This window comes from Oncorhynchus mykiss, chromosome 17, assembly GCF_013265735.2.
Source record: "Oncorhynchus mykiss isolate Arlee chromosome 17, USDA_OmykA_1.1, whole genome shotgun sequence".
NCBI classification, from domain to species: domain Eukaryota; kingdom Metazoa; phylum Chordata; class Actinopteri; order Salmoniformes; family Salmonidae; genus Oncorhynchus; species Oncorhynchus mykiss.
The window spans coordinates 92,570,474-92,597,568 of record NC_048581.1 but is presented as its reverse complement, the minus strand read 5'-3'; the positions used below and the strand labels follow the sequence as shown (position 1 = coordinate 92,597,568).

At 39.2% G+C, this 27,095-nt stretch overlaps 1 protein-coding gene across 11 annotated transcripts in view; it reads left to right on the top strand.

The window, feature by feature from the left end:
* The window catches only part of LOC110504360 (plasma membrane calcium-transporting ATPase 2), a 209,781-nt gene that overhangs the window by 61,470 nt on the left and 121,216 nt on the right, over positions 1-27,095 (top strand). For all 11 annotated transcript variants that reach the window (XM_036950970.1, XM_036950960.1, XM_036950961.1 and 8 more), the window contains one exon: positions 25,404-25,661. In XM_036950970.1, coding sequence (XP_036806865.1) covers positions 25,404-25,661 — 258 coding nt within the window. The remainder of the gene's footprint in view (positions 1-25,403; positions 25,662-27,095) is intronic.

The window sequence follows — 27,095 nt, the reverse complement described above, 5'->3', positions numbered from 1 at the left end:
CTGTTACAGGGTGCTACAGTGTTACATAGCTCCATGAAGGCCCTGTTACAGGGTGCTGTAGTGTTACATAGCTCCGTGAAGGCCCTGTTACAGGGTGCTACAGTGTTACATAGCTCCGTGAAGGCCCTGTTACAGGATGCTACAGTGTTACATAGCTCCGTGAAGGCCCTGTTACAGTGTTACATAGCTCCATGAAGGCCCTGTTACAGTGTTACATAGCTCCATGAAGGCCCTGTTACAGTGTTACATAGCTCCATGAAGGCCCTGTTACTGCCTACATTAATGTGAGAAATGCCAGAAGGCTCATTATTATGTAAATAACTGCGTGTTCTATCTGCAGATAGATAGTCACTGTTCTAGTTGAGTCCAGATAGAACTGCCAGATAGATAGTCACTGTTCTAGTTAAGTCCAGATACAACTGCCAGATAGATAGTCACTGTTCTAGTTGAGTCCAGATAGATAGTCACTGTTCTAGTTGAGTCCAGATAGAACTGCCAGATAGATAGTCACTGTTCTACTTAAGTCCAGATAGAACTGCCAGATAGATACTCACTGTTCTAGTTAAGTCCAGATAGAACTGCCAGATAGTCACTGTTCTAGTTGAGTCCAGATAGAACTGCCAGATAGTCACTGTTCTTGTTGAGTCCAGATAGAACTGCCAGATAGATAGTCACTGTTCTAGTTGAGTCCAGATAGAACTGCCAGATAGATAGTCACTGTTCTAGTTGAGTCCGGATAGATAGTCACTGTTCTAGTTGATACGCACAAAAAGCGTATTTCTCTAAAATAAATTGCAAAAATGTGTTTACATCCCTGTTAGTGAGCATTTCTCCTTTGCAGAGATAATCCATCCACCTGACAGGTGTAGCATATCAAGAAGATGATTTAACAGCATGATCATTACACAGGTGCACCTTGTGCTGGGAACAATAAAAGGACACTCTAAAATGTGCAGTCCCTATGCCACAGATGTCTCAAGTTTTGTGGGAGCGTGCAATTGGCATGGCGACTGCAGGAATGTCCACCAGAGCTGTTGCCAGAGAATTGAATATTAATTTCTCTACCGTAAGCTCCAACATCGTTTTAGAGAATTTGGCAGTATGTCCAAACGGCCTCACAGCCGCAGACCACGTGTAACCACGCCAACCTCCACATCTGGCTTCTTCACCCGTAGGATCATCTGAGAGGGGTCTGAGAGGGGGTCTGAGAGCGGTCTGAGAGGGGGTCTGAGAGGGGGTCTGAGAGGGGTCTGAGTGGGGGTCTGAGAGGGGTCTGAGAGGGGATCTGAGAGGGGATCTGAGAGGGGTCTGAGAGGGGGTCTGAGGAGGGTCTGAGAGGGGATCTGAGAGGGGATCTGAGAGTGGTCTGAGAGTGGTCTGAGAGTGGGTCTGAGAGGGGGTCTGAGAGGGGGTCTGAGAGGTGGTCTGAGAGGGGTCTGAGAGGTGTCTGAGAGGGATCTGAGGAGGGTCTGAGGAGGGTCTGAGAGGGGATCTGAGAGGGGTCTGAGGGGGGGTCTGGGAGGGGGTCTGAGAGGGGTCTGAGGAGGGTCTGAGAGGGGGTCTGAGAGGGGGTCTGAGAGGGGGTCTGAGAGGGGTCTGAGAGGGGTCTGAGGGGGGTCTGAGAGGTGTCTGAGAGGGGGTCTGAGAGTGGTCTGAGAGGTGTCTGAGAGGGGGTCTGAGAGGGGGTCTGAGAGGTGTCTGAGAGGGGGGTCTGAGAGGGGTCTGTATTATAATGTTGGGTAGCAAAATTGAAAATATTTGTGGAAATCTGTTGTAGCTCAAGACGTGTACAACATCCACAGTACAATGCTCTCTCTATGGGCTGGCTGGCTAGCTAGGTAGGTAGCTACAAGCATAATACTGAAGACAATATCAGCATGTAAAGTACCTAGTTAGCTGTAAAATCACCTAAACAAACTGCACTTTAGGAGTCTACAACCTCACCATGTTCAATCTGCAGATCGATTTGCCTTACAGAGTTGAGTCTGACATTCGAAACGGCAAATATACTTTTGAGGAGATGGGGAAACGTTGCCCGTGCTGCGTCAATGGGCCACGCGGTGCATTCTGGGCGATTCTGGGACAAGGAGCGCTCTCCTTCAAGGAATGAATGGGAGTCTATTGGGCGCTAGCTCAAAAACCCAACATTAGCACGAATTTCGTCAACAAGAAGTACAACATTACAAACATGTTGTGAGTTGTGAGATAATTAACTTGCTCTCTGCATTTGAAGAAACGTTCGAAGTTCTTGAAATGTTCCGGATTGACAGACCATGTCTTAAAGTAATGATTGACTGTCGTTTCTCTGCTTATTTGAGCTGTCCTTGCCACAATATGGACTTGGTCTTTTACCAAATAGGGCTAACTTCTGTATACCACCCCTACCTTGTCACAACTCAACTGATTGGCTCAAACACATTAAGAAGGACATAAATTCACAAATGAACTTTTAACAATGCACATCTGTTCATTGAAATGCATTCCAGGTGACTACCTCATGAAGCTGGTTGAGAGAATGCCAAAGCTGTCATCAAGGCAAAAGGTGGCTACTTTGAAGAATCTCAAATATAAAAAAATGTTGATTTCATTAACACTTTTTTGGTTACTACATGATTCCATACAGTATGTGTTATTTTATAGTTTTGATGTCTACAATGTAGAACATAGTAAAAAATAAAGAAAATCCCTGGAATGAGTAGGTGTGTCCAAACTGTTGACTGGTACTGTACGTGAAAACATGAAAGGACTGGGAATCGATAGGACGTCACTCAGGCATGCACAAAAACAATATAACATTCAAAATGAATGAACCTTTCCGCACACGAACATGGTAGCCTATAGTTCAGCCAGATCGGTTATAGTGGTGTCCTATTTTAGTATTGCAAAAACGAGGATGTACTGGTGAGGACAAGGTTCTATCACCACATGGATGAAGGATCTACGCATTATGTAAAAACCCAGACATGGAATAGCAGAACCCTGGACATGGAATAGCAGAACCCTGGACATGGAATAGCAGAACCCTGGACATGGAATAGCAGAACCCTGGACATGGAATAGAAACACCTGGACATGGAATAGCAGAACCCTGGACATGGAATAGAAACAACAGGTCATGGAATAGCAGAACCCGGACATGGAATAGAAACACTTGGACATGGAATAGCAGAACCCCGGACATGGAATAGAAACATCTGGACATGGAATAGAAACACCTGGACATGGAATAGAAACACCTGGACATGGAATAGAAACACCTGGACATGGAATAGAAACACCTGGACATGGAATAGAAACAACTGGACATGGAATAGAAACACCTGGACATGGAATAGAAACACCTGGACATGGAATAGAAACACCTGGTCATGATATAGAAACACCTGGACATGGAATAGAAACACCAGGTCATGGAATAGAAACACCTGGACATGGAATAGAAACACCTGGACATGGAATAGAAACACCTGGACATGGAATAGAAACACCAGGTCATGGAATAGAAACACCTGGACATGGAATAGAAACACCTGGACATGGAATAGAAACACCAGGTCATGGAACAGAAAAACTTCAGCATGGTCTCCCTTCAACCCCGGCTCTCACACACCAATTGATTAATGTATATTTTTTCTCTTGCTTTCTTTGCTCTTTTCCATATTATGTCTCTCTGATAACTTCCCAGGAAAGGGCTGAAAATAGCCCATATTAATATATGTACTCTTAGAAATAAGGTTCATGAAATCAATAACATGTTAACATCAGATAACATTCATATATTAGCCATTTCTGAGTCTCACTTAAATAATTCATTTGATGATGCATCAGTAGCAATACAAGGATATAACATCTATAGAAGAGACAGGAATGCTTATTGCTGTATATATTTAGAACCACATCTCTGTAATGCTTAGAGAAGATATTATGTCAGGTGTTATTGAAGTGTTGTGGTTGCAGGTTCCCTTGGCACATCTAAAGCCTTTTCTTTTGGGGTGTTGCTATAGACCACCAAGTGCTAACCGTCTGTATCTAAATAATATGTTTGAAATGATTGATAGTGTGTGTGATGTAAACAGAGAGGTCTACTTTCTTGTGGACCTGAATATTGACTGGTGTTCATCAAGCTAACTGCTCAACAGGAAGCTTCTCACTGTAATCAGTGTCTGTAATCTGGTTCAGGTTATTAATCAACCTAACACGGTGTTTACGAACACTACAGGAACAAGATCATCCACATGTGATGTTTACTAATACTGTAGACCTTTGTTCAAAAGCTATATCTGTACGGATTGGATGCAGTGATCACAATATAGTGGCTATATCCAGGAAAGACAAAGTCCCAACAGCAGGGCCTAAAATAGTGTAGAAGAGATCATACAAAAGATTTTGCTGTGACTCTTATGTGGATGTTTAAAATTATTTGTTGATCGGATGTGATTAATGAGGAGCATCCAGACGCTGCACTTGATGAATTTATGGAATTGATTCTTACAATGATAGATAAACACCTGTTAAGAAACGGACTTAGAGCTGTTAAATCTCCATGGATTGATGAGGAATTGAAAAGTGAAGGGGCAAATAAGTCTGGCTGCACATCTGACTGGCTGACTTACTGCAAATTGAGAAATCATGTGACAACAACAACAACAACAACAACAACAACAACAGTATTATGAAGCCAATATCAATGATATAAAGAATTATGGAAAGAAAAATTGGGCTTACTTTAAATTAAATTATTGTCAGAAAGACAAATTCAACTCCATATTTAATCGAATCAGATGGCTTAATCATCACAAAACCATTTAATGTTGCCAATTATTTTAATGAATACTTAATTGGCAAAGTGGGGAAACTGCAGGAAATGCCAACAAAGAACAGTGAGCCATTGTACTCACACATAAAACAAAACAAATAATGAAAGAAAAGCATTTCAAGTTTGAAAATTTGTAAAAAATAATAACAAACCTCCTGGCTTTGACAACCACGATGGAAAGCGAGTGAGGATGTGGACTGACTCTACCTGTCTGTCATCATCTGAGCTGAGAGGAAAGGCTTTGTCCTCAGGCCTGGAGGGAAGCCAAAGTCATTCCGCTATCCAAGAGGCCTGGAGGGAAGCCAAAGTCATTCTGCTACCCAAGAGGCCTGGAGGGAAGCCAAAGTCATTCCGCTATCCAAGAGGCCTGGAGGGAAGCCAAAGTCATTCCGCTACCCAAGAGGCCTGGAGAGAACCCAAAGTCATTCCGCTACCCAAGAGGCCTGGAGGGAAGCCAAAGTCATTCTGCTACCCAAGAGGCCTGGAGGGAAGCCAAAGTCATTCTGCTACCCAAGAGGCCTGGAGGGAAGCCAAAGTCATTCCGCTACCCAAGAGGCCTGGAGGGAAGCCAAAGTCATTATGCTACCCAAGAGGCCTGGAGGGAAGCCAAAGTCATTCTGCTACCCAAGAGGCCTGGAGGGAAGCCAAAGTCATTCCGCTACCCAAGAGGCCTGGAGGGAAGCCAAAGTCATTCTGCTTCCCAAGAGGCCTGGAGGGAAGCCAAAGTCATTCCGCTACCCAAGAGGCCTGGAGGGAAGCCAAAGTCATTCCGCTACCCAAGAGGCCTGGAGGGAAGCCAAAGTCATTCCGCTACCCAAGAGGCCTGGAGGGAAGCCAAAGTCATTCTGCTTCCCAAGAGGCCTGGAGGGAAGCCAAAGTCATTACCCAAGAGTGGTAAAGCGGCCTTTACTGGTTCTAACAGCAGACCTTTCAGCTTGCGGTCAGCTCTTAGCAAAATGTTGGAAAGAATTGTGTTTGACCAAATACAATGCTATTTCTCTGTAAAAGACAAAATGTACGAAATTACTTTTCTAATGCTTATAGAGAAGGGCACTCAACATGTACAGCACTGACACAAGTTACTGATGATTGGTTGAAAGACATTGATAATAGCAATACTGTGGGAGATGTACTGTTAGATTTCAGCCTTTGATATTATTGACCATAACTTGTTGAAAAAACTAATGTGGCTTTTCAACCTCTGCCACATTGTGGATTCAGAGCTATTCATCTAATAGAACTCAAAGGGTTTTCTTTAATGGAAGCTTCTCTACACCTGCATTGCTTGCTGTTTGTGGTTTTAGGCTGGGTTTCTGTACAGCACTTTGTGACATTGTCTGTTTATGAATACATTTGATTGATTTGATTCATGTAAAACATTTCAAGTGTGGTGTACTGCAAGGCAGCTCTCTAGGGCCTCTACTCTGTTCTATTGTTACCAATGGACCTGCCACTGGCATTAAACACAGCATGTGTGTCATACACATACACAGGAGGAGGCAGGTAGCTGGGTCCAGGGGCAGGCAGAAGGTCATACACAGGAGGAGGCAGGTAGCTGGGTCCAGGGGCAGGCAGAAGGTCATACACAGGAGGAGGCAGGTAGCTGGGTCCAGGGGCAGGCAGAAGGTCATATACAGTAGGAGGCAGGTACACTTTTCCTCAATAAAGTGGCTATCATCAAGATCAGAGAGGTCAAGTACAAGTGTTGGTTCATGGGGGATCATTTAAGATACTGCTTGAAGCTGGGTAGGGACTCTGCTGTCCTAGCATCAGGGGGGAAGATGGGAAGGGACTCTGCTGTCCTAGCATCAGGGGGAAGATGGACAGGGACTCTGCTGTCCTAGCTTCAGGGGGAAGATGGACTCTGCATTCCTAGCTTCAGGGGGAAGATGGACAGGTTCTCTGCATTCCTAGCTTCAGGGGGAAGATGGGCAGGGACTCTGCTGTCCTAGCATCAGGGGGGAAGATGGGCAGGGACTCTGCTGTCCTAGCATCAGGGGGAAGATGGGCAGGGACTCTGCTGTCCTAGCATCAGGGGGGAAGATGGGCAGGGACTCTGCTGTCCTAGCATCAGGGGGGAAGATGGGCAGGGACTCTGCTCTCCTAGCATCAGGGGGGAAGATGGACTCTGCTGTCCTAGCATCAGGGGGGAAGATGGGCAGGGACTCTGCTGTCCTAGCATCAGGGGGGAAGATGGGCAGGGACTCTGCTGTCCTAGCATCAGGGGGGAAGATGGGCAGGGACTCTGCTGTCCTAGCATCAGGGGGGAAGATGGACTCTGCTGTCCTAGCATCAGGCTGAAGATGGACTCTGCTGTCCTAGCATCAGGGGGAAGATGGACTCTGCTGTCCTAGCATCAGGGGGAAGATGGACAGGGACTCTGCTGTCTTAGCTTCAGGGGGAAGATGGACTCTGCTGTCCTAGCATCAGGGGGAAGGTGGGCAGGGACAGACAGGAGCTTGGACCCGGTTCAACGGGAGCTGTCCTCCCATAGGGGTGGGAGGGTCAAGAGACCAGAACAGAGTCCTCAGGTGTAAGCATAGCCTGAAGGTAGGGTTGGGAAGGGCAGTTCCTCTTGCTGCTCCATAGGTAAACACCTATGGTCTAGTAGTCGACTCTTCCATAGGTAAACACTATGGTCTAGTAGTGGACTCCTCCATAGGTAAACACCATGGTCTAGTAGTGGACTCTTCCATAGGTAAACACCATGGTCTAGTAGTGGACTCTTCCATAGGTAAACCCCATGGTCTAGTAGTGGACTCTTCCATAGGTAAACACCATGGTCTAGTAGTGGACTCTTCCATAGGTAAACACCATGGTCTAGTAGTGGACTCTTCCATAGGTAAACACCATGGTCTAGTAGTGGACTCTTCCATAGGTAAACACCATGGTCTTGTAGTGGACTCTTCCATAGGTAAACACCATGGTCTAGTAGTGGACTCTTCCATAGGTAAACACCATGGTCTAGTAGTGGACTCTTCCATAGGTAAACACCATGGTCTAGTAGTGGACTCTTCCATAGGTAAACACCATGGTCTTGTAGTGGACTCCTCCATAGGTAAACCCCATGGTCTAGTAGTGGACTCTTCCATAGGTAAACACCATGGTCTTGTAGTGGACTCCTCCATAGGTAAACACCATGGTCTAGTAGTGGACTCCTCCATAGGTAAACACTATGGTCTTGTAGTGGACTCCTCCATAGGTAAACACCATGGTCTTGTAGTGGACTCCTCCATAGGTAAACACCATGGTCTTGTAGTTGACTCCTCCATAGGTAAACACTATGGTCTTGTAGTGGACTCCTCCATAGGTAAACACCATGGTCTAGTAGTGGACTCCTCCATAGGTAAACACCATGGTCTAGTAGTGGACTCCTCCATAGGTAAACCCCATGGTCTTGTAGTGGACTCTTCCATAGGTAAACACCATGGTCTTGTAGTGGACTCTTCCATAGGTAAACCCCATGGTCTAGTAGTGGACTCTTCCATAGGTAAACACCATGGTCTAGTAGTGGACTCTTCCATAGGTAAACACCATGGTCTAGTAGTGGACTCTTCCATAGGTAAACACCATGGTCTTGTAGTGGACTCCTCCATAGGTAAACACCATGGTCTTGTAGTGGACTCCTCCATAGGTAAACCCCATGGTCTAGTAGTGGACTCTTCCATAGGTAAACACCATGGTCTAGTAGTGGACTCCTCCATAGGTAAACACCATGGTCTAGTAGTGGACTCCTCCATAGGTAAACACCATGGTCTAGTAGTGGACTCTTCCATAGGTAAACACCATGGTCTAGTAGTGGACTCCTCCATAGGTAAACACCATGGTCTTGTAGTGGACTCTTCCATAGGTAAACACCATGGTCTAGTAGTGGACTCTTCCATAGGTAAACACCATGGTCTAGTAGTGGACTCCTCCATAGGTCAACACCATGGTCTTGTAGTGGACTCTTCCATAGGTAAACACCATGGTCTAGTAGTGGACTCCTCCATAGGTAAACACCATGGTCTAGTAGTGGACTCCTCCATAGGTAAACCCCATGGTCTAGTAGTGGACTCTTCCATAGGTAAACACCATGGTCTAGTAGTGGACTCCTCCATAGGTAAACACCATGGTCTAGTAGTGGACTCTTCCATAGGTAAACACCATGGTCTAGTAGTGGACTCCTCCATAGGTAAATACCATGGTCTTGTAGTGGACTCCTCCATAGGTAAACCCCATGGTCTAGTAGTGGACTCTTCCATAGGTAAACACCATGGTCTTGTAGTGGACTCCTCCATAGGTAAACCCCATGGTCTAGTAGTGGACTCTTCCATAGGTAAACACCATGGTCTAGTAGTGGACTCTTCCATAGGTAAACACCATGGTCTAGTAGTGGACTCCTCCATAGGTAAACCCCATGGTCTAGTAGTGGACTCTTCCATAGGTAAACCCCATGGTCTAGTAGTGGACTCCTCCATAGGTAAACACCATGGTCTAGTAGTGGACTCTTCCATAGGTAAACACCATGGTCTAGTAGTGGATGCAAGCTTTGTCTGGAAGCCAGTAGAGAAGGGTGACAACCAGACATGCTGCAGTGTTCTGGATAAGGTGCAAGGTTTTGATGGCACACGCGGAGAGCCCAGCCAACAACAAGTTTCAGTATTATCCATGGTGATGTAGAGACACATGGCATTTGAACAACATTTAATCATATAAACAACCACATCTTTTTTTCCCCCCAACGTCATATGTTGACAATCTGAACATGTGGGGGTTGAACCTGCAATGGTTTTATCCTCTGCGCCACCAGGGAATCTCTCTTTCATTGTCTTTTTTTCAGTGTAAAGTTATAGCAGTATTCATGTATCCAGTAATCAGGAATTCTACACTTCCATTTTAGACATAACTAACCCAGGGATATTCTGGGTTATTCACCAACACTTCTGGGCCCATATTTACAAGGTATCCGAGACTATGAGTGCTGATCTAGGACCACTTTTTCTGTTCAGATCATGAAAAATAAGACAGGGGGGGGGGGGAGCGTCTCAAAGAAGGACTTTTATCTTGTGTGTTTTCAAAAGAATAAGGGAACAGTACATTTTTACATAATGTCATTTTGTCTCTCACAATTAGTCTAAATTAATGCATTTCTCACTGGAGTTATGCATCTGGGTGAAATAAATATCTTCTTTTTTTTAGTAGAGTATATCTGAGCATCAATTTCACAGTAAATAAATATAATAATAAAGATGTTTAAAGAATCGTGTGGGATTGAAGCTGGGATCTTCAGATTTATAGCCTGATATTTTACCCCCTTGCGAATACCAAGGGATGTGGATCTTGTTCAGTCTAATATGGTCAATCAGGACACAGAACACAATTCCATGAGTTATTAAAAATGTTCCCATTCTCTTCATATCCTGTGTAAGACTGTATTCAATGATTTTGCTCTTTGCTATTACAATTTTTTTTATGTACTTAATTGTTACCCAGAAATAATGTGATATTGAGATTAAAAAAAAGAAATAATTTGATATTGAGATAAAAAAAAGAAATAATTTGATATTGAGATAAAAAAAAGAAATAATTTGATATTGAGATAAAAAAAAGAAATAATTTGATATTGAGATAAAAAAAAAAGAAATAATAATTCTGCATTGGACCCTTTAATCATGTTGTTATCAAAAAAACGTTGTGCAAATGTTTTGGGGATGTTATTATCCCAATGTGAGATACAAACCCTTACTAGAACTTCATGTGAATCTAATGTTCTGGGAATGTTTCCCTGTTTACTGGGAAACCTCCATGTGTTCCCAAACAGACAGTTGGTTTAATGAATCTGTCTCTGTGGTGCTTGGAATACACACTCCCTAGTGGATTACCCCCTTTACAGTGTCTTCGCCTACATCCAAATACGGCTGCTCCCGTTCATTGGGAGCTCTTCGCTATATACATATTTCCATCTGCTTGCAGTGATGAAGACAGTGTCCGTATGAGTGAATCTAGTCTCCCACAGAAACATGTTCATTAACTAAAGACACTTTCACTTTCAGACTTTTACTGTATTCCCTGTGGGGTTTCTGTTTGCTGAACAGCGATGGTGCTTAGACTGCCGTGCAGAGACAATGCCGGGGAAATGTTTTCTGGTTGATGTGACTTTTCGTTAGTAGTGTAGTAAGTTAGTGTTTTATGTTATTCGTGTTCCCATAGAGTTAGTGCTTTACTGTCTCTCCTGTTGTCACGGCTGATTTCCTCCTCTCCCTCTGAAGAGGTGTAGCAAGGATCGGACCAATACGCAGCGTGGTAGGTGTCCATGGTTTTTAATAGGGAAAAAACTGAACACACCTTACAAAATAACAAACGTGGCAAGTCCGAAACAGTCCTATCTGGTGCAGAGAACACAAAGACAGGAAACAATCACCCACAAAATACTCAAAAGAACATGGCTGCCTAAATATGGTTCCCAATCAGAGACAACGATAAACACCTGCCTCTGATTGAGAACCAATCTAGGCAACCATAGACTTACATAAACACCTAGAATGAACACAACCCCATAAATCTACAAAAAACCCTAGACAGTACAAACACCCTAGATGAGACAAAAACCATACATCACCCATGTCACACCCTGACCTAACCAAAATACTAAAGAAAACAAAGATAACTAAGGCCAGGGCGTGAAACCTGTGTTTAGTAAAACACAATGCTGTATAGTAGAACACAATGCTGTATAGTAGAACACAATGCTGTATAGTAGAACACAATGCTGTATAGTAGAACACAATGCTGTATAGTAGAACACAATGCTGTACAGTAGTAAAATAACACAATGCTGTATAGTAGAACACAATGCTGTATAGTAGTAAAATAACACAATGCTGTATAGTAGTAAAATAACACAATGCTGTATAGTAGAACACAATGCTGTATAGTAGAACACAATGCTGTATAGTAGAACACCATGCTGTATAGTAGAACACAATGCTGTATAGTAGTAAAATAACACAATGCTGTATAGTAGAACACAATGCTGTATAGTAGAACACCATGCTGTATAGTAGAACACAATGCTGTATAGTAGAACACAATGCTGTATAGTAGTAAAATAACACAATGCTGTATAGTAGAACACAATGCTGTGTAGTAGAACACAATGCTGTATAGTAGTAAAATAACACAATGCTGTATAGTAGAACACAATGCTGTATAGTAGAACACCATGCTGTATAGTAGAACACAATGCTGTATAGTAGTAAAATAACACAATGCTGTATAGTAGTAAAATAACACAATGCTGTATAGTATAACACAATGCTGTATAGTAGAACACAATGCTGTATAGTAGAACACAATGCTGTATAGTAGAATACAATGCTGTATAGTAGAACACAATGCTGTATAGTAGAACACAATGCTGTATAGTAGTAAAATAACACAATGCTGTATAGTAGTAAAATAACACAATGCTGTATAGTAGAACACAATGCTGTATAGTAGAACACAATGCTGTATAGTAGAACACAATGCTGTATAGTAGAACACAATGCTGTACAGTAGTAAAATAACACAATGCTGTATAGTAGAACACAATGCTGTGTAGTAGAACACAATGCTGTATAGTAGAACACAATGCTGTGTAGTAGAACACAATGCTGTATAGTAGAACACACTGCTGTGTAGTAGAACACAATGCTGTACAGTAGAACACAATGCTGTATAGTAGAACACAATGCTGTATAGTAGAACACAATGCTGTTGTACAGTAGTAAAATAACACAATTCTGTATAGTAGTAAAATAACACAATGCTGTATAGTAGAACACAATGCTGTATAGTAGAACACAATGCTGTATAGTAGAACACAATGCTGTTGTACAGTAGTAAAATAACACAATTCTGTATAGTAGTAAAATAACACAATGATGTATAGTAGAACACAATGCTGTGTAGTAGAACACAATGCTGTATAGTAGAACACAATGCTGTATAGTAGTAAAATAACACCATGCTGTGTAGTAGAACACAATGCTGTGTAGTAGAACACAATGCTGTATAGTAGAACACAATGCTGTGTAGTAGAACACAATGCTGTATAGTAGAACACACTGCTGTGTAGTAGAATGCTGTTGTATTGTAGTAAAATAACACAATGCTGTATAGTAGTAAAATAACACAATGCTGTATAGTAGAACACACTGCTGTGTAGTAGAACACAATGCTGTATAGTAGAACACAATGCTGTGTAGTAGAACACGATGCTGTATAGTAGAACACACTGCTGTGTAGTAGAATGCTGTTGTACAGTAGTAAAATAACACAATGCTGTATAGTAGTAAAATAACACAATGCTGTATAGTAGAACACAATGCTGTACAGTAGTAAAATAACACCATGCTGTATAGTAGCAAAATAAGACAATGCTGTATAGTAGAACACAATGCTGTATAGTAGAACACAATGCTGTATAGTAGAACACAATGCTGTATAGTAGAACACACTGCTGTGTAGTAGAATGCTGTTGTATTGTAGTAAAATAACACCATGCTGTATAGTAGTAAAATAAGACAATGCTGTATAGTAGAACACAATGCTGTGTAGTAGAACACAATGCTGTGTAGTAGAACACAATGCTGTATAGTAGTAAAATAAGACAATGCTGTATAGTAGTAAAATAACACCATGCTGTATAGTAGTAAAATAAGACAATGCTGTATAGTAGAACACAATGCTGTGTAGTAGAACACAATGCTGTATAGTAGAACACAATGCTGTATAGTAGTAAAATAACACCATGCTGTATAGTAGAACACAATGCTGTATAGTAGTAAAATAAGACAATGCTGTATAGTAGTAAAATAACACCATGCTGTATAGTAGTAAAATAAGACAATGCTGTATAGTAGAACACAATGCTGTGTAGTAGAACACAATGCTGTATAGTAGAACACAATGCTGTATAGTAGTAAAATAACACAATGCTGTATAGTAGTAAAATAAGACAATGCTGTATAGTAGAACACAATGCTGTGTAGTAGAACACAATGCTGTATAGTAGAACACAATGCTGTGTAGTAGAACACAATGCTGTTGTATTGTAGTAAAATAACACCATGCTGTATAGTAGTAAAATAAGACAATGCTGTATAGTAGAACACAATGCTGTGTAGTAGAACACAATGCTGTATAGTAGTAAAATAAGACAATGCTGTATAGTGGTAAAATAAGACAATGCTGTATAGTAGAACACAATGCTGTATAGTAGTAAAATAAGACAATGCTGTATAGTAGAACACAATGCTGTGTAGTAGAACACAATGCTGTTGTATTGTAGTAAAATAAAACAATGCTGTATAGTAGAACACAATGCTGTTGTATAGTAGTAAAATAACACCTTGCTGTATATTAGTAAAATAACACAATGCTGTATAGTAGAACACAATGCTGTGTAGTAGTAAAATAACACAATGCTGTATAGTAGAACACAATGCTGTGTAGTAGTAAAATAACACCATGCTGTATAGTAGAACACAATGCTGTACAGTAGAACACAATGCTGTATAGTAGTAAAATAACACAATGCTGTATAGTAGAACACAATGCTGTGTAGTAGTAAAATAACACCATGCTGTATAGTAGAACACAATGCTGTACAGTAGAACACAATGCTGTATAGTAGTAAAATAACACAATGCTGTATAGTAGAACACAATGCTGTATAGTAGTAAAATAACACAATGCTGTGTAGTAGTAAAATAACACAATGCTGTATAGTAGAACACAATGCTGTATAGTAGAACACAATGCTGTATAGTAGTAAAATAACACAATGCTGTATAGTAGAACACAATGCTGTACAGTAGAACACAATGCTGTATAGTAGAACACAATGCTGTACAGTAGAACACAATGCTGTACAGTAGAACACAATGCTGTATAGTAGAACACAATGCTGTACAGTAGAACACAATGCTGTATAGTAGTAAAATAACACAATGCTGTATAGTAGAACACAATGCTGTATAGTAGAACACAATGCTGTATAGTAGAACACAATGCTGTACAGTAGAACACAATGCTGTATAGTAGAACACAATGCTGTGTAGTAGTAAAATAACACAATGCTGTATAGTAGAACACAATGCTGTACAGTAGAACACAATGCTGTATAGTAGTAAAATAACACAATGCTGTATAGTAGAACACAATTCTGTATAGTAGAACACAATGCTGTATAGTAGAACACAATGCTGTACAGTAGAACACAATGCTGTATAGTAGAACACAATGCTGTATAGTAGAACACAATGCTGTATAGTAGAACACAATGCTGTACAGTAGAACACAATGCTGTATAGTAGAACACAATGCTGTGTAGTAGTAAAATAACACAATGGTGTATAGTAGAACACAATGCTGTACAGTAGAACACAATGCTGTATAGTAGTAAAATAACACAATGCTGTATAGTAGAACACAATGCTGTACAGTAGAACACAATGCTGTATAGTAGTAAAATAACACAATGCTGTATAGTAGAACACAATGCTGTATAGTAGAACACAATGCTGTACAGTAGAACACAATGCTGTATAGTAGAACACAATGCTGTGTAGTAGAACACAATGCTGTGTAGTAGAACACAATGCTGTATAGTAGAACACAATGCTGTGTAGTAGAACACAATGCTGTGTAGTAGAACACAGTGCTGTATAGTAGAACACAATGCTGTATAGTAGGTACAGTAGAACACAATGCTGTATAGTAGTAAAATAACACAATGCTGTATAGTAGAACACAGTGCTGTATAGTAGAACACAATGCTGTACAGTAGAACACAATGCTGTATAGTAGAACACAATGCTGTTTAGTAGAACACAATGCTGTATAGTAGAACACAATGCTGTATAGTAGAACACAATGCTGTACAGTAGAACACAATGCTGTATAGTAGTAAAATAACACAATGCTGTATAGTAGTAAAATAACACAATGCTGTATAGTAGAACACAATGCTGTACAGTAGAACACAATGCTGTATAGTAGAACACAATGCTGTACAGTAGAACACCATGCTGTATAGTAGTAAAATAACACAATGCTGTATAGTAGAACACAATGCTGTACAGTAGAACACAATGCTGTATAGTAGAACACAATGCTGTACAGTAGAACACAATGCTGTATAGTAGTAAAATAACACAATGCTGTATAGTAGAACACAATGCTGTACAGTAGTAAAATAACACAATGCTGTACAGTAGAACACAATGCTGTATAGTAGTAAAATAACACAATGCTGTATAGTAGAACACAATGCTGTATAGTAGAACACAATGCTGTATAGTAGAACACAATGCTGTGTAGTAGAACACAATGCTGTATAGTAGAACACAATGCTGAATAGTAGTAAAATAACACAATGCTGTATAGTAGAACACAATGCTGTATAGTAGAACACAATGCTGTATAGTAGAACACAATGCTGTGTAGTAGAACACAATGCTGTATAGTAGAACACAATGCTGTATAGTAGAACACAATGCTGTATAGTAGAACACAATGCTGTTGTACAGTAGTAAAATAACACAATTCTGTATAGTAGTAAAATAACACAATGCTGTATAGTAGAACACAATGCTGTGTAGTAGAACACAATGCTGTATAGTAGAACACAATGCCGTATAGTAGTAAAATAACACCATGCTGTATAGTAGAACACAATGCTGTGTAGTAGAACACAATGCTGTATAGTAGAACACAATGCTGTGTAGTAGAACACAATGCTGTATAGTAGAACACAATGCTGTATAGTAGTAAAATAACACAATGCTGTATAGTAGAACACACTGCTGTATAGTAGAACACAATGCTGTATAGTAGTAAAATAACACCATGCTGTATAGTAGCAAAATAAGACAATGCTGTATAGTAGAACACAATGCTGTATAGTAGAACACAATGCTGTATAGTAGAACACAATGCTGTATAGTAGAACACAATGCTGTTGTATTGTAGTAAAATAACACCATGCTGTATAGTAGTAAAATAAGACAATGCTGTATAGTAGAACACAATGCTGTGTAGTAGAACACAATGCTGTGTAGTAGAACACAATGCTGTATAGTAGTAAAATAAGACAATGCTGTATAGTAGTAAAATAACACCATGCTGTATAGTAGTAAAATAAGACAATGCTGTATAGTAGAACACAATGCTGTGTAGTAGAACACAATGCTGTATAGTAGAACACAATGCTGTATAGTAGTAAAATAACACCATGCTGTATAGTAGAACACAATGCTGTATAGTAGTAAAATAAGACAATGCTGTATAGTAGTAAAATAACACCATGCTGTATAGTAGTAAAATAAGACAATGCTGTATAGTAGAACACAATGCTGTGTAGTAGAACACAATGCTGTATAGTAGAACACAATGCTGTATAGTAGTAAAATAACACAATGCTGTATAGTAGTAAAATAAGACAATGCTGTATAGTAGAACACAATGCTGTGTAGTAGAACACAATGCTGTATAGTAGAACACAATGCTGTGTAGTAGAACACAATGCTGTTGTATTGTAGTAAAATAAGACAATGCTGTATAGTAGAACACAATGCTGTGTAGTAGAACACAATGCTGTGTAGTAGAACACAATGCTGTAAAGTAGTAAAATAAGACAATGCTGTATAGTGGTAAAATAAGACAATGCTGTATAGTAGAACACAATGCTGTATAGTAGTAAAATAAGACAATGCTGTATAGTAGAACACAATGCTGTGTAGTAGAACACAATGCTGTTGTATTGTAGTAAAATAAAACAATGCTGTATAGTAGAACACAATGCTGTTGTATAGTAGTAAAATAACACCTTGCTGTATATTAGTAAAATAACACAATGCTGTATAGTAGAACACAATGCTGTGTAGTAGTAAAATAACACAATGCTGTATAGTAGAACACAATGCTGTGTAGTAGTAAAATAACACCATGCTGTATAGTAGAACACAATGCTGTACAGTAGAACACAATGCTGTATAGTAGTAAAATAACACAATGCTGTATAGTAGAACACAATGCTGCGTAGTAGTAAAATAACACCATGCTGTATAGTAGAACACAATGCTATACAGTAGAACACAATGCTGTATAGTAGTAAAATAACACAATGCTGTATAGTAGAACACAATGCTGTATAGTAGTAAAATAACACAATGCTGTGTAGTAGTAAAATAACACAATACTGTATAGTAGAACACAATGCTGTATAGTAGAACACAATGCTGTATAGTAGTAAAATAACACAATGCTGTATAGTAGAACACAATGCTGTACAGTAGAACACAATGCTGTATAGTAGTAAAATAACACAATGCTGTATAGTAGAACACAATGCTGTATAGTAGAACACAATGCTGTATAGTAGAACACAATGCTGTACAGTAGAACACAATGCTGTATAGTAGAACACAATGCTGTGTAGTAGTAAAATAACACAATGCTGTATAGTAGAACACAATGCTGTACAGTAGAACACAATGCTGTATAGTAGTAAAATAACACAATGCTGTATAGTAGAACACAATGCTGTATAGTAGAACACAATGCTGTATAGTAGAACACAATGCTGTACAGTAGAACACAATGCTGTATAGTAGAACACAATGCTGTATAGTGGAACACAATGCTGTATAGTAGAACACAATGCTGTACAGTAGAACACAATGCTGTATAGCAGAACACAATGCTGTGTAGTAGTAAAATAACACAATGCTGTATAGTAGAACACAATGCTGTACAGTAGAACACAATGCTGTATAGTAGTAAAATAACACAATGCTGTATAGTAGAACACAATGCTGTACAGTAGAACACAATGCTGTATAGTAGTAAAATAACACAATGCTGTATAGTAGAACACAATGCTGTATAGTAGAACACAATGCTGTATAGTAGAACACAATGCTGTACAGTAGAACACAATGCTGTATAGTAGAACACAATGCTGTGTAGTAGAACACAATGCTGTACAGTAGAACACAATGCTGTATAGTAGTAAAATAACACAATGCTGTATAGTAGAACACAATGCTGTATAGTAGTAAAATAACACAATGCTGTGTAGTAGTAAAATAACACAATGCTGTATAGTAGAACACAATGCTGTATAGTAGAACACAATGCTGTATAGTAGTAAAATAACACAATGCTGTATAGTAGAACACAATGCTGTACAGTAGAACACAATGCTGTATAGTAGTAAAATAACACAATGCTGTATAGTAGAACACAATGCTGTATAGTAGAACACAATGCTGTATAGTAGAACACAATGCTGTACAGTAGAACACAATGCTGTATAGTAGAACACAATGCTGTATAGTGGAACACAATGCTGTATAGTAGAACACAATGCTGTACAGTAGAACACAATGCTGTATAGTAGAACACAATGCTGTGTAGTAGTAAAATAACACAATGCTGTATAGTAGAACACAATGCTGTACAGTAGAACACAATGCTGTATAGTAGTAAAATAACACAATGCTGTATAGTAGAACACAATGCTGTACAGTAGAACACAATGCTGTACAGTAGAACACAATGCTGTATAGTAGAACACAATGCTGTATAGTAGAACACAATGCTGTATAGTAGAACACAATGCTGTACAGTAGAACACAATGCTGTATAGTAGAACACAATGCTGTGTAGTAGAACACAATGCTGTACAGTAGAACACAATGCTGTATAGTAGTAAAATAACACAATGCTGTATAGTAGAACACAATGCTGTATAGTAGTAAAATAACACAATGCTGTGTAGTAGTAAAATAACACAATGCTGTATAGTAGAACACAATGCTGTATAGTAGAACACAATGCTGTATAGTAGTAAAATAACACAATGCTGTATAGTAGAACACAATGCTGTACAGTAGAACACAATGCTGTATAGTAGTAAAATAACACAATGCTGTATAGTAGAACACAATGCTGTATAGTAGAACACAATGCTGTACAGTAGAACACAATGCTGTATAGTAGAACACAATGCTGTGTAGTAGTAAAATAACACAATGCTGTATAGTAGAACACAATGCTGTACAGTAGAACACAATGCTGTATAGTAGTAAAATAACACAATGCTGTATAGTAGAACACAATTCTGTATAGTAGAACACAATGCTGTATAGTAGAACACAATGCTGTACAGTAGAACACAATGCTGTATAGTAGAACACAATGCTGTATAGTAGAACACAATGCTGTATAGTAGAACACAATGCTGTACAGTAGAACACAATGCTGTATAGTAGAACACAATGCTGTGTAGTAGTAAAATAACACAATGCTGTATAGTAGAACACAATGCTGTACAGTAGAACACAATGCTGTATAGTAGTAAAATAACACAATGCTGTATAGTAGAACACAATGCTGTATAGTAGAACACAATGCTGTATAGTAGAACACAATGCTGTACAGTAGAACACAATGCTGTATAGTAGAACACAATGCTGTGTAGTAGAACACAATGCTGTGTAGTAGAACACAATGCTGTATAGTAGAACACAATGCTGTGTAGTAGAACACAATGCTGTGTAGTAGAACACAATGCTGTATAGTAGAACACAATGCTGTATAGTAGGTACAGTAGAACACAATGCTGTATAGTAGTAAAATAACACAATGCTGTATAGTAGAACACAGTGCTGTATAGTAGAACACAATGCTGTACAGTAGAACACAATGCTGTATAGTAGAACACAATGCTGTTTAGTAGAACACAATGCTGTATAGTAGAACACAATGCTGTATAGTAGAACACAATGCTGTACAGTAGAACACAATGCTGTATAGTAGTAAAATAACACAATGCTGTATAGTAGTAAAATAACACAATGCTGTATAGTAGAACACAATGCTGTACAGTAGAACACAATGCTGTATAGTAGAACACAATGCTGTACAGTAGAACACCATGCTGTATAGTAGTAAAATAACACAATGCTGTATAGTAGAACACAATGCTGTACAGTAGAACACAATGCTGTATAGTAGAACACAATGCTGTACAGTAGAACACAATGCTGTATAGTAGTAAAATAACACAATGCTGTATAGTAGAACACAATGCTGTACAGTAGTAAAATAACACAATGCTGTACAGTAGAACACAATGCTGTATAGTAGTAAAATAACACAATGCTGTATAGTAGAACACAATGCTGTATAGTAGAACACAATGCTGTATAGTAGAACACAATGCTGTGTAGTAGAACACAATGCTGTATAGTAGAACACAATGCTGAATAGTAGTAAAATAACACAATGCTGTATAGTAGAACACAATGCTGTATAGTAGAACACAATGCTGTATAGTAGAACACAATGCTGTATAGTAGAACACAATGCTGTGTAGTAGAACACAATGCTGTATAGTAGAACACAATGCTGTATAGTAGAACACAATGCTGTATAGTAGAACACAATGCTGTTGTACAGTAGTAGAATAACACAATTCTGTATAGTAGTAAAATAACACAATGCTGTATAGTAGAACACAATGCTGTATAGTAGAACACAATGCTGTATAGTAGAACACAATGCTGTTGTACAGTAGTAAAATAACACAATTCTGTATAGTAGTAAAATAACACAATGCTGTATAGTAGAACACAATGCTGTGTAGTAGAACACAATGCTGTATAGTAGAACACAATGCTGTATAGTAGTAAAATAACACCATGCTGTATAGTAGAACACAATGCTGTGTAGTAGAACACAATGCTGTATAGTAGAACACAATGCTGTGTAGTAGAACACAATGCTGTATAGTAGAACACAATGCTGTATAGTAGTAAAATAACACAATGCTGTATAGTAGAACACACTGCTGTATAGTAGAACACAATGCTGTATAGTAGTAAAATAACACCATGCTGTATAGTAGCAAAATAAGACAATGCTGTATAGTAGAACACAATGCTGTATAGTAGAACACAATGCTGTATAGTAGAACACAATGCTGTATAGTAGAACACAATGCTGTTGTATTGTAGTAAAATAACACCATGCTGTATAGTAGTAAAATAAGACAATGCTGTATAGTAGAACACAATGCTGTGTAGTAGAACACAATGCTGTGTAGTAGAACACAATGCTGTATAGTAGTAAAATAAGACAATGCTGTATAGTAGTAAAATAACACCATGCTGTATAGTAGTAAAATAAGACAATGCTGTATAGTAGAACACAATGCTGTGTAGTAGAACACAATGCTGTATAGTAGAACACAATGCTGTATAGTAGTAAAATAACACCATGCTGTATAGTAGAACACAATGCTGTATAGTAGTAAAATAAGACAATGCTGTATAGTAGTAAAATAACACCATGCTGTATAGTAGTAAAATAAGACAATGCTGTATAGTAGAACACAATGCTGTGTAGTAGAACACAATGCTGTATAGTAGAACACAATGCTGTATAGTAGTAAAATAACACAATGCTGTATAGTAGTAAAATAAGACAATGCTGTATAGTAGAACACAATGCTGTGTAGTAGAACACAATGCTGTATAGTAGAACACAATGCTGTGTAGTAGAACACAATGCTGTTGTATTGTAGTAAAATAAGACAATGCTGTATAGTAGAACACAATGCTGTGTAGTAGAACACAATGCTGTGTAGTAGAACACAATGCTGTATAGTAGTAAAATAAGACAATGCTGTATAGTGGTAAAATAAGACAATGCTGTATAGTAGAACACAATGCTGTATAGTAGTAAAATAAGACAATGCTGTATAGTAGAACACAATGCTGTGTAGTAGAACACAATGCTGTTGTATTGTAGTAAAATAAAACAATGCTGTATAGTAGAACACAATGCTGTTGTATAGTAGTAAAATAACACCTTGCTGTATATTAGTAAAATAACACAATGCTGTATAGTAGAACACAATGCTGTGTAGTAGTAAAATAACACAATGCTGTATAGTAGAACACAATGCTGTGTAGTAGTAAAATAACACCATGCTGTATAGTAGAACACAATGCTGTACAGTAGAACACAATGCTGTATAGTAGTAAAATAACACAATGCTGTATAGTAGAACACAATGCTGCGTAGTAGTAAAATAACACCATGCTGTATAGTAGAACACAATGCTGTACAGTAGAACACAATGCTGTATAGTAGTAAAATAACACAATGCTGTATAGTAGAACACAATGCTGTATAGTAGTAAAATAACACAATGCTGTGTAGTAGTAAAATAACACAATGCTGTATAGTAGAACACAATGCTGTATAGTAGAACACAATGCTGTATAGTAGTAAAATAACACAATGCTGTATAGTAGAACACAATGCTGTACAGTAGAACACAATGCTGTATAGTAGTAAAATAACACAATGCTGTATAGTAGAACACAATGCTGTATAGTAGAACACAATGCTGTATAGTAGTAAAATAACACAATGCTGTATAGTAGAACACAATGCTGTACAGTAGAACACAATGCTGTATAGTAGTAAAATAACACAATGCTGTGTAGTAGTAAAATAACACAATGCTGTATAGTAGAACACAATGCTGTATAGTAGAACACAATGCTGTATAGTAGTAAAATAACACAATGCTGTATAGTAGAACACAATGCTGTACAGTAGAACACAATGCTGTATAGTAGTAAAATAACACAATGCTGTATAGTAGAACACAATGCTGTATAGTAGAACACAATGCTGTATAGTAGAACACAATGCTGTACAGTAGAACACAATGCTGTATAGTAGAACACAATGCTGTGTAGTAGAACACAATGCTGTGTAGTAGAACACAATGCTGTATAGTAGAACACAATGCTGTGTAGTAGAACACAATGCTGTGTAGTAGAACACAATGCTGTATATTAGAACACAATGCTGTATAGTAGGTACAGTAGAACACAATGCTGTATAGTAGTAAAATAACACAATGCTGTATAGTAGAACACAGTGCTGTATAGTAGAACACAATGCTGTACAGTAGAACACAATGCTGTATAGTAGAACACAATGCTGTTTAGTAGAACACAATGCTGTATAGTAGAACACAATGCTGTATAGTAGAACACAATGCTGTACAGTAGAACACAATGCTGTATAGTAGAACACAATGCTGTATAGTGGAACACAATGCTGTATAGTAGAACACAATGCTGTACAGTAGAACACAATGCTGTATAGTAGAACACAATGCTGTGTAGTAGTAAAATAACACAATGCTGTATAGTAGAACACAATGCTGTACAGTAGAACACAATGCTGTATAGTAGTAAAATAACACAATGCTGTATAGTAGAACACAATGCTGTACAGTAGAACACAATGCTGTATAGTAGTAAAATAACACAATGCTGTATAGTAGAACACAATGCTGTATAGTAGAACACAATGCTGTATAGTAGAACACAATGCTGTACAGTAGAACACAATGCTGTATAGTAGAACACAATGCTGTGTAGTAGAACACAATGCTGTGTAGTAGAACACAATGCTGTATAGTAGAACACAATGCTGTGTAGTAGAACACAATGCTGTGTAGTAGAACACAATGCTGTATATTAGAACACAATGCTGTATAGTAGGTACAGTAGAACACAATGCTGTATAGTAGTAAAATAACACAATGCTGTATAGTAGAACACAGTGCTGTATAGTAGAACACAATGCTGTACAGTAGAACACAATGCTGTATAGTAGAACACAATGCTGTTTAGTAGAACACAATGCTGTATAGTAGAACACAATGCTGTATAGTAGAACACAATGCTGTATAGTAGAACACAATGCTGTACAGTAGAACACAATGCTGTATAGTAGTAAAATAACACAATGCTGTATAGTAGTAAAATAACACAATGCTGTATAGTAGAACACAATGCTGTACAGTAGAACACAATGCTGTATAGTAGAACACAATGCTGTACAGTAGAACACCATGCTGTATAGTAGTAAAATAACACAATGCTGTATAGTAGAACACAATGCTGTACAGTAGAACACAATGCTGTATAGTAGAACACAATGCTGTACAGTAGAACACAATGCTGTATAGTAGTAAAATAACACAATGCTGTATAGTAGAACACAATGCTGTATAGTAGAACACCATGCTGTATAGTAGAACACAATGCTGTATAGTAGAACACAATGCTGTATAGTAGAACACAATGCTGTATAGTAGAACACAATGCTGTACAGTAGTAAAATAACACAATGCTGTACAGTAGAACACAATGCTGTATAGTAGTAAAATAACACAATGCTGAATAGTAGTAAAATAACACAATGCTGTATAGTAGAACACAATGCTGTATAGTAGAACACAATGCTGTATAGTAGAACACAATGCTGTATAGTAGAACACAATGCTGTATAGTAGAACACAATGCTGTGTAGTAGAACACAATGCTGTGTAGTAGAACACAATGCTGTATAGTAGAACACAATGCTGTGTAGTAGAAGAGCAGTGTGTGTGTGTCTGTGTGTGTGTGTGTGTGTGTGTGTGTCACCTCTATATAAACCCCTCTCTCTCTCTCTCTCTCAGCCTGTGGGACAGCGGCGGCGGGTGCGGAGGATGAGGGTGAGGCCGAGGCCGGCTGGATAGAGGGAGCAGCCATCTTGTTGTCTGTCGTGTGTGTGGTTCTGGTGACGGCCTTCAACGACTGGAGCAAGGAGAAGCAGTTCAGAGGGCTGCAGAGCCGCATCGAGCAGGAGCAGAAGTTCCAGGTGGTCAGAGGTGCTCAGGTCATCCAGCTCCCGGTTGCTGACATCGTGGTCGGGGACATCGCACAAATCAAGTATGGTACGTATGGATTCTCAACTAACCTAAACCGGGACAGTATCCAAACAAGCTTTCTCTGCTTGTTTTGAACATCTCCTAAAACAAAGGTAATTTGGTTCGGTAAGAATAATGAGGGAGGGTCCTCTCGAGTGTCTCGATGTTCTTTACTCCTCTGTAAACTGGTCATCTCTGTTCACCCGTCGCAAGACCCACTGGTTGATGCTTATTTATAAAACCCTCTTAGGCCTCACTCCCCCCTATCTGAGATATCTACTGCAGCCCTCATCCTCCACATACAACACCCATTCTGCCAGTCACCTTCTGTTAAAGGTCCCCAAAACACACACATCCCTGGGTCGCTCCTCTTTTCATTTCTCTGCAGCTAGCGACTGGAACGAGCTGCAACAAACACTCAAACTGGACAGTTCAAATAATTACATCCACAAGGGGCAGAAATAAGAGGGTCAATGCCCAGAGCCTGTCGTCTCTGGTGCAGGAGCTGCTTCAGCATGCTTCAGTTCGACGGGCACTAAGTGTGCTCGTATACTTCCTTAAAATAAACTTAGCTTGAAAAAAAGCATTGTCTCTCATTCAATGACCACAAAGACTTTAATAATATCTACTGTTGACCAATCACTGATGAAAGGTTGTAGACTACCGCCTTTGGATTTGTTGTTATTATTATTTATTATTTAACCTTCATTCTAGAACCTTCATTCTAGAACCTTCATTCTAGAACCTTCATTCTAGAACCTTCATTCTAGTCCCTGGTTCGATTCCAGGCTGAATCACATCCGGCCGTGATTTGGTGTCCCATAGGGCAGCGCACAATTGGCCCAGTATCGTCCGGGTTTGGCCAGGGGTGTTAGGCAGTCATTGTAAATAAGAATTTCTTGTTAACTGACTTGCCTAGTTAAATGAACCTTCATCCTAGAACCTTTATTCTAGAACCTTCATTTAACTAGGCAAGTCAGTTAACAAGAAATTCTTATTTACAATGACTGCCTAACACCCCTGGCCAAACCCGGACGATACTGGGCCAATTGTGCGCTGCCCTATGGGACACCAAATCACGGCTGGATGTGATTCAGCCTGGAATCAAACCAGGGACTGTAGTGATGCCTCTATGCACTGAGATGTAGTGCCTTAGACTGTTGCGCCACTCGGGAGCCCAGGATTCCCTCGAGAAAAAATGTTATGTGTCCAAACAGCCGCAAAAAAACCCTCACACTCCCAAACGAACAAACACAGCACAAAATGTAGTCAAAGTATATGCAACAACTCTTCCAACCTGTTTCTGCTGGAAGCATGCAGACGCCTTCTGACCACTGCGCCATCTGTCCACCATGAGTCTTATTAATGGCTAAACTTCCTGTTTGATCCTCATCCTAAACCACAATGAGTTAGCAAGGTGACTCGTAATGGCTAAACTTCCTGTTTGATCCTTATCCCAAA